Source organism: Vombatus ursinus, unplaced genomic scaffold (assembly GCF_900497805.2).
Source record: "Vombatus ursinus unplaced genomic scaffold, bare-nosed wombat genome assembly UNPS02009918.1, whole genome shotgun sequence".
Lineage (NCBI taxonomy): Eukaryota > Metazoa > Chordata > Mammalia > Diprotodontia > Vombatidae > Vombatus > Vombatus ursinus.
Genome location: NW_020949696.1, coordinates 7,151,845 through 7,160,456, shown reverse-complemented (window position 1 = coordinate 7,160,456; position 8,612 = coordinate 7,151,845). Strand labels below are relative to the sequence as shown.

The following is an 8,612-nucleotide window of genomic DNA, read 5'->3' as shown; positions in this document are numbered from 1 at the left end:
GGTACAGAAGGATAAGGCCCCAGCTCACCTAGGCCTAGAAATGTGGCTGCTGGGTGTGGGGAGGGCATTTAGGTCCATGAGGTGACTGGGAGTGGGTAGTGGGCTGAATGCTTGTTAGAGGCCTCACCCTTCTGTTCACCTTCCTTTCTAGTGCAATAAAGTGGAACTTCACCAAGGTAAGCCTAGCCCGGTGGTCCTGGGGGGCAGCACCATGAAGGGCCACCCCCATGGAATGGTCGTAACTAAGTCACACCACTCCCTGATGTCTCACGGCTCCCTCTTTGGGCTCTTGTTCTTTTCGTGGACTTTCCCTGTCCACATTAAAGCTTTTAGATTTCTGTGTGTTCACATGTGTGTGCACACGGACATGTATACGTTTCAGTGGATACCAGTAATCTTGGCCCAGCTGCAGCAGTGGTAGGAATGATAGCCCGGGCTTAGTGTTTTACAGATGGCTTCTCTTTTGTTAGATCCTCTTAACCGCCTAGGGCGTGGGAGTAATCAGCCAACCAGCGGGCATTTATTAAGGTTCTACTGTGTGCCAGACATGTTTAGCAAAAATGAAACAGCCCCTTCCCAAGGAGCTGGTGTTCTCTCAGGATGGAACATCAGGGCAGGAATAGCCCCATTTTACACCTGAGGAAACTGATGCTTAGCTTCCAGGACTCATCCAGAGACCCATAACTAGGAGTGTTGGCATTGGGACTTGAACGTAGCTCTTCTGCTGGGCCTCTCCCGAAAAAACAAAATTCACAGCTACCTGCTTAGCTAATAGACACACGGGAAATGGGATGAGATGTAAGGTTATGTCATTCCTCTTCCTGGCAGAGGCCTCAGAAAGCCCTTCTCCAGGAAGTGGAATGGTCTGTCTTGGCAGGTCCACGAGCCACAGGTGGAGGACTGACTGTCAGCCACGTCTTTCAGGGGCTCAGGTTTAAAGCTGGAAGGGCCGCCGATGGGGTCTGTTAAGTGTGGGTTGGAGTAGGGGACCACCGAGGCCCCTTCCAGCTCCGATACTGTGAGGAGGGGGGAGCTGGGCTAGCGCGATGGCGGGTGGCTGGGCAGGGCCAGGGAGATTGATGGTAGAGTAGGAAATGAAGGAATAGTGGGAAAAGCCCTGGATTTGGAGTCAGAAGACCTGAATATGAGCCTGGGCCTGCCATTCACCCTGTTAGGCAAGTCACTTCTCTCTGGGCCTCTCTCTCCTGATTTGCAAAATGAGAGTTCACCTGCATGAGCTCTAAAGAGGACCTGGGGGCCTGGTCCTCACAGTCCTGGCCTGCTGCTTAGGATACTCTTGTGCAAATGGCTTCTCTTCTCTGGGGCCCTGCTCCTTTATCAAAGAGGGATAGCTGTGTGGCAGGCTGGATCCTGCCCCATGCTGGGACGGGCAGGACAAAAAAACCCTTTGTCCCCTGTAAGGCCCTTGGCGGCCATCAAGCTGGTGGGCTGCCCCTCGGTGCTCTCCTGACTCTCCCTATGTGGCCCCGCCTGATAGCGCTTCTCTTATTCTTTCCAGTTCCTTATTGACAAAGACGGCTGTGTGGTGAAGCGGTATGGTCCCATGGAAGAGCCCCTGGTAGGTGCCTCCCGCCTCCTCCCCTTGGTCCTGAGTACAGCCACGTGGACCTTCCCCAGCGCTTCCCAGGCAAACTTAATTCATTCTCCTGCCCTCTCGGGGACCCTGAAGGAGAGGCTGATGGGCCCAGACCCGGCCCTGTCTGCTGCCCATAGGAGCCGGCCCCAGTCTGCTGCCCATAGGAGCCGGCCCCAGTCTGCCTTAGGTGACTGGGCCTTTGCCAGCAGGGCATCAGGAGGAGCTCCTGGCCTCCTTTTGACCCTTCTTCTCTCCCATTCTTCCTCCAGGTGATTGAGAAGGACCTGCCCTGCTACCTCTAGTCCCCTGCCCCTTCCTGCACCTGTCTCCCGCCATCCTCAGAGTCTTCCACCCGGCATCCATGACGGTCTGCCTTCAAACCAGGTCACTGGTGGGGTAGACCCGACAACCCGGCGTGCATCTCAGCCGGAGGAAGACCCTGGGGGGCACATGGTGACAGCTTGCAGCCTCGAGCCCCTGGCTCATTTATTGGAATAAAAAGTTAAAAATAGCTCTGGCTCAGGTCTCATTCTGTGGTGTCCCGATCTGATCCTTGGCCAAAGGAGCAGGACACCTGTGTTGTAGCTCTGGCCTAGCTCTGGGATGACCTTGGGAAAATGACTGACCTGTCTCATTGCTTATTTCCTCATCTGTAAAATGGGGCTCCACTTTTACCAGGTACTTCACTGAATTGTTGGGAGGAAAGGGCTTTGCTAAAGGCCTAGTGCCTGGGAACTGGGAGCCTGGGGGAGGAAGCATTGAGGGCAGCTGCCTTAGGTTCAGCATCTCCCGCTTCGGCCACCCTCTGAGAAGGATGAAGCCTGGGCTGAGCCAGTGAAAGCAGAAGGAAGGAGGGAGCTTAATCTCCATTCGCTCCTCCCAGGCCTGGCTGGTGGGAGCACTGGTGGAGCAGGCCTTTGGCTCCCAGCCTCTCCTGGTCTCCTGTTGTTCTCACCAAGAATGGCTTTTGTTAAGTGACCTGGTAACTTTGCCTGCAGCCAGCCCTGGGCTCAGCGGGGGAGGGGTGAAGGAGCTGGAGGCTGAGGACTTTGGCTTCTACCCTAGGTGTGCCAGCCGATCCTTGAGCCCCAGGTCTCAGTTTTCTCATTTATAAATAAAGAAGTTGAACCCGGTGACCCCTAAGGTCCCTCCAGGCTTAAAGCTTTGACTGTGAGCCCTCTGGAAGGGGGAAGGAGTCTTTCAGGGTCTGTCTCAGATCTCGGCCTTGATTAATGGGGTGGAGAGGGGGAGGAATGGGCCCTCCTGGTTGGTTCTTGTGCTTCAGGTGTGGGTAGGGGGCATAACTGGAGCCTTGGGGAGTGCAGTGCCAAGGATGCTCTGTGCCCCACTGAGTGTCTGACTGTAGACAATGCTCTGGGCTCTAGCCTGTGGGTTCTGTGGACCCCTGAGGGGTCAGTCTGGGGAAAGATCATGTTGTAAACTGCATAAAAGAAAATCCAGAGGATTACAGATCACAAAGGAAATTAGCTTGAAATATGATTGTTCCAATATTAAAAGATCCCTGTTCCCTGAGCCCAGCTTAGGAACCCCTACTCTGGAAGGCCCCCAGCAAGTGACTTTCAGGGAGGCATCTTGCCCCAATGCTCCCTTCACCCCCATAAATAGGGCTAGTCCTGTGTATTGTCCCCCAGAGGCAATTGCAGCCCAGCCCCAGCTTCTGTTCTGCTGCCTGAGCACCCCAACTTAGTGGTGATGTTGCCTTTGGTCGTGATGCTGCTGGTGAATAGGCCAGAGGTCACCTACACCAAGGCTTAATGCTCCCTCTCCCCTGCGGCTTGTGCAGGGCCCACAGGACAGGAAGCAGTGGGAGGAGGGCCAAGTATCACTTGGCAAAGGGGAAAGGTAAGTTCTCAGAATTTGTGCACCTGGGCAAGGTAGGAGAACAACTTGGTTTAGGCTAGGAGTTATTCTGGTGACACCTGCCAGGTGGGGAAGTGAGCTGGGGCAGTGATGCATAGGCTTGGGCACTCAAGCAGGTTTGAGGACAGGCCCCAAGAAAATTCCCACTTAAATTTGATACCTACCTCCTCCCCCTCCCCTGGCCGTTCCAGCAAAACAAGACCCAGGCCTGAGCAGGAGCCTGGCAGGGAACAGGCCTCAGGGTTACAGGCTCTGAGCCTAGCAAGTCAGATCAGAATGTGGGCCAATGGTCAGACTCGCCAGGGCATCCACATTCCCTCATCATTCAGCCTGTCAACCTGGCTCCAAACGAGGTCATTCATCTCCTTTGGACAGAGCCTAGGGCAGATCGACTTCTCGCTGAGTATACGCAGCGCAGTGTAGATGGCGACCATGCCCTTTGCCAGGTTAGAGTCTTTGGGGACCAAGTCACAAAGGCATTACCCATAAGCCCTAAACTGGGAGCCCAAAGACCCAAAGTCTTGTTCTAGGTCTGCTGCTGACTAAATGACCTTGGGTCAGGGCCTTCGTTCTGCTAACTGAGGGGTTGACTGGGGCTTTTGAAGGGAGCTGTTGGGGGACGTATCATATATACATTGAGGTACTTGGGTGGGGATAAATGAGCCAAGGAAGTTTAGAGGTCTCCATATTGCACGTGGCCCTTTGTGTCAAGCTGGAGCCTCTGAAACAATCCCATGTTGTGACCAATGTGTCAGTGGTCTCCTCCTGGCAAGATGGGCCTGTTACACTCTGGGGATTCCCTGACCTGGCAATGTCAGTCAGCATAAGGCAGTCCCTCCCAAGGAGTGGCCATCAGCTCTCCTTAAAAGCACTCTGCATATAAAGCTTTAAAAGTATGGTTATTAGGGGCAGCTAGGCGGTGCAGTGGATAGAGCACCAGCCCTGAAGTCAGGAGGACCTGAGTTCAAATCTGGCTTCAGACCAAATACTTGACACTTACTAGCTGTGTGACCCTGGGCAAGTCACTTAACCCCAATTGCCAAAAACAAACAAACAAACCAAAAAAAAGTATGGTTATTAAAGTTACCTGGTAGAGGACTCTAATCCAAGCCCATGGCATGTCAAGAGACTCCCTTCTCTTTCTAGGAGATTCAGCCTTACCTCAGGAAATGTAGCTATAGATAGATATAGATAGAGCCACAGAATACTACCTGGGTGGAACTCCAGGCAAGGGGAAAAGATTTTTTGCTGGAATTTGCTGGAGTCCAGAAACCCCAGCCAGGAAAGACGAGTGGCTTTTCCATACGCAGGGTATTGGGTATGCCTTGTTCAGCACTGTTTTTAGATGAGGCCAAGCACTTGGCACTAAACTTGAGTTCATCCAGGACCCCTCTCCAGGCATGGTCTGCTGCCACTGTCTCAGAACCATCTGAGATTTGAACGTTGGATCCAGAGGCACCAAAGAGCCTGCACTCCTGAGCACTCATAGCGGGGCTTTAATGCTTGGTCCACATAGTATCTTTTGGGTGTGCCTCATCTCTCACCATCCTGGCATAAGGCTACAAAATGAGTTCAGTCTGGCTCAGGGGACCTGATCATAAGGTCTTATTTACTGGGATATCCACCCCCTCCAACTCTCTAGGGTTGAGAGTTTGCCATTTCCATGGAAGCTAATGCCTTCGTCCCTGCAACAACTCCATGCTGAGTCCTTGAAGGATCCTGGAGGGTGGGGCCCCAGTTAACTGCTCCCCTCCCCCCATTCTATGTCAAGTGAGCCCCCACCTTCCCCTCTCCTCCCTCTGATTCATAGTCACTATCTGCTGAGTCAAAAATACTTCCTACTATCTGTCCCTTTGCTTTCATTCTTATCCCACCACCTCAGTCCTATCCCTCCACAGTCCACATCCTCCGCTGTCTTCTGTCTCCTCTTGCCCTCTGGGATTCCTCTTTACCCTAGATTTCTTCATCGTCTGCTCTTGCCAACATCATGTGGCATTAATAAAGATTTCATCCCTGGCTGCCCTTGGCTGTGTGGCTTGTGCCCCGTCTCCTGCCCCCTGACACACTAGTCTGGGACGGGTTGGCTTCCATGATCTTCCCCTGCTGCCCCCCAGACCTTGCCTTATCTGCCCGTCATCGTCACCCTCCTCTTCCTTTAAGGTCACTCCATCTATCTCCATCACTCTATTTCTATGTTGCTTTTGCTCTTTTGCAAGGAACTCATAGTCTCCCTCTGCACCCTCACCTCCTTCCCACTTGCCTTGTCAACATACCCTGGCCTCCGTTCAACCTCTTCCATTCCTGTGACCTACATTTTTGCTCTGACTTGGTCACGTAGGGGGCCACTCCTTAGCTATCTCTCCATCCATCGCTGCTATTTTCATCCCTTCTAACTCAGAAATTCTCTTTCCTGATCATTATCCTCCATCTCACTACTGCAAGGCAATCCCTTTATTCTTCACTGAATGCCTCATACTTCCTGGCTCAGCTGTTCCAAATCTCCTCCGTGCCCTCTCAGCAGAGGACCTCACTGACTTGACTGAGAAAAAGAGGTCCATCCATCATGAGCCCCCCCTTCTGCCAGACTCCCTACATCAGAAGCCCTCACCTCATCATCATCTGTTCTCTTTCCCTTTGTTCCAGTCTTTGGGGAAGTGGCCAATCCCATCCCACTGAGATTCCACAGGAGCTTGTCCCAAGGGATCATTTTCTCCTCATTCCTTTTCAGTCTCTCATCTATAAACACCAACCTCACCGCCTACAACCATGCCTAGATCTTCCCATTGTTAAAAAACAAACCCAAAACTGAACCAAAACACCCCCCTCCCATCATTTGTTCCTACCATCCAGCCAAGCTGTATCTACCCCTTTTCACTGCCCATACTTACCAATCACTTCTCAACCCCTCGCAGTCAGACTCTAGACCCCACTCTGCTCTTGGAGACGATATTTTCCAACTTGGAATCTCTTCACATCCAGATCCAATGGCCTTTTCTCAGCCCTCTTGGCCCTCTCTGCAGCTTCCATCCCTCCCCGTGCCCACTGTCTTCTTCCCTGGCTGCCGCAACACTGCCCTTCTCTAGTTCTGCCTGTCTGACTTCTTTTCAGACTCCTTTTCTGATTTATCAACCATTTTCCATTCCCAAAACACGGGTGTCCCTCAAGGCTGGGTCTCGTGCCCTGATCTCTACATTTTCTCTCGTGGTGATTTCATCACCTCTCATGGGTTCAATTGTCATCTCTATGTCAGTAACACCAACATCTACGTATCCAGTCCTAATCTCTCTTCTGAGCTCTCACCCGCCTTACTGACTGCCTCTTGGACATTTCCACCTGGATGTCCCATGAGCATCTCAAAATGTAACAAGTCCAAAACAGAACTCATTGTCGTTGCTTCCAGTAAACCCTTCTCTCTTCCAAATTTCCCTATTATTCGAGGACATTTCACCACCTTCCTGTTCATCCCAGGTTTGGAAACATGGAGTCATTTTGAACAGTTATTAGCTGGATAATGAAGACTTTCCATCACCTGCCTCCAATCTACCTTTCCAGCCTCTTCTCCCATTAATCCCTCTTTCACCCATCCTATTCCAAACAAACACCTACTAGTTATTCTCCAGTTCCATGTTCCAAACTCCCCTCTCTGTGCAGCTGCTGGATTCCCCAGGTCTGCAATGCACTTCCCTGTCAGCTCTTCCTTTCAAAATCCTTATTTTCCTCCAACATTCAGCTCAGAAGTCTCTCTGCAAAGCCTTCCACAATCCCTTCTTCTAAACATTCTGTTCTGCTCCAACTGCCTTGTATTTATCTGTGTTGGCATTCTATCTCACCAGCAGAATGAATGTAAGCACCCAGAGGGCAGCCATTGCTTAATTTTTGTCTTTGCATCTCTCATACTACCAGTGTCCTACACATAGTAGGCACCTAATGAATGTTGTTGTTGGTTTTTTTTTTTAAACTAGATGAAAAGATCTACTGCCAAAGTCACTCTTCTTTTCTTTCATAAGAAGTTCCATGTCTAGCTTCAAGTCTTCCTTGCTAACTCATCCTCATACTTGGGAACTTCAGTATTCATGCTGATGCCTCCTTGAACACCTCAGCCTCCTCACTGATCAACCTCTCAAACACTCAGCCACCCACAGGAGGGGTCTCACCCTAAATCTCCCCCTCATCTGTGCCATCTCCCTGACTTTAAACTCTGAAATTCCCCTCTGTGATCATAAGCCCTCCCTCTCCTGGACTCCTTCCAAACCCATTTTTCTCATTTCTACCTCTAGTTTCTCCATCCCTCCCTGTTCTCCTAGTCTATCCATCTCTCTTTTGACCTCAATGTCTTTTCACCACATTGGCCTTATTCAGCTATCAATGACCAATTCAACTGTGCACCCTCCTCCACCCTTAATTCCCTCACCTCCCTTATCCCATTTCCTTTGGCCATTCCACCTATCAATTCTCAACCCTACATCCCTCCACCATCTGCCTTTACTCCACCAGCTCCAGGACTGTTGAACTTTACTAGCAGAAATCATCTGACTCCATCCACTACAGACTGATGCTCCCTAATCTCACCTGTGCCCTCTGCTACCCGACAATCTTCTCATTCACTGGTTGATTTTCCTATACGCCCCCTGAAATATTTGTTCCAAATCTGCTCTCCTTGAATCCTTTGTCCAAATCTTTTATATTCATTCTCTGCTACCTCTGACTTCCAGCATCTATACACATCTTTTAAAAATTCAAGTTTCTTGTGGTGTATCTACTCTGTTCTCTTTAGATAATGCCCCTTTTTTCTGCCTCAAGAGAATTGTTTCCCTTTGGGTCATCAGAATTTCATTCTTAAAACTTCTCATCCTTCCTGGGTTAACCTGTCCTTCCTCTGGACCCTTTGAAATCTGCTTCCCAAGTCTCCGGTGTTTATCTGACCACCATGCCCAGTGTCTTCTCTATCACAAACTCTTGGATGGCAGTGAATGCTTCCTCCCCAAGATTCCTCCAAGATTCTTGTCATTTCCATCATAGTAACATTCCTCCCCTTTAGATCTGAACAGAAATTCTCCTTGCTGTTTCCTTCACCTTCTGAAGCATCACACACACACACACACACACACACACACACACACACACACACACACAC

At 50.7% G+C, this 8,612-nt stretch overlaps 1 protein-coding gene across 1 annotated transcript in view; it reads left to right on the top strand.

Moving 5' to 3' along the window:
* GPX4 (glutathione peroxidase 4) overlaps nt 1-2,108 on the top strand; it is a 9,169-nt gene extending 7,061 nt beyond the window's left edge. Inside the window, exons 5-7 of the mRNA XM_027853050.1 lie at nt 152-176; nt 1,520-1,579; nt 1,867-2,108. Of these exons, the coding sequence (XP_027708851.1) occupies nt 152-176; nt 1,520-1,579; nt 1,867-1,899 (118 nt within the window). The 3' untranslated portion in view covers nt 1,900-2,108. The remainder of the gene's footprint in view (nt 1-151; nt 177-1,519; nt 1,580-1,866) is intronic.
* Nucleotides 2,109-8,612: the final 6,504 nt, after the last annotated feature.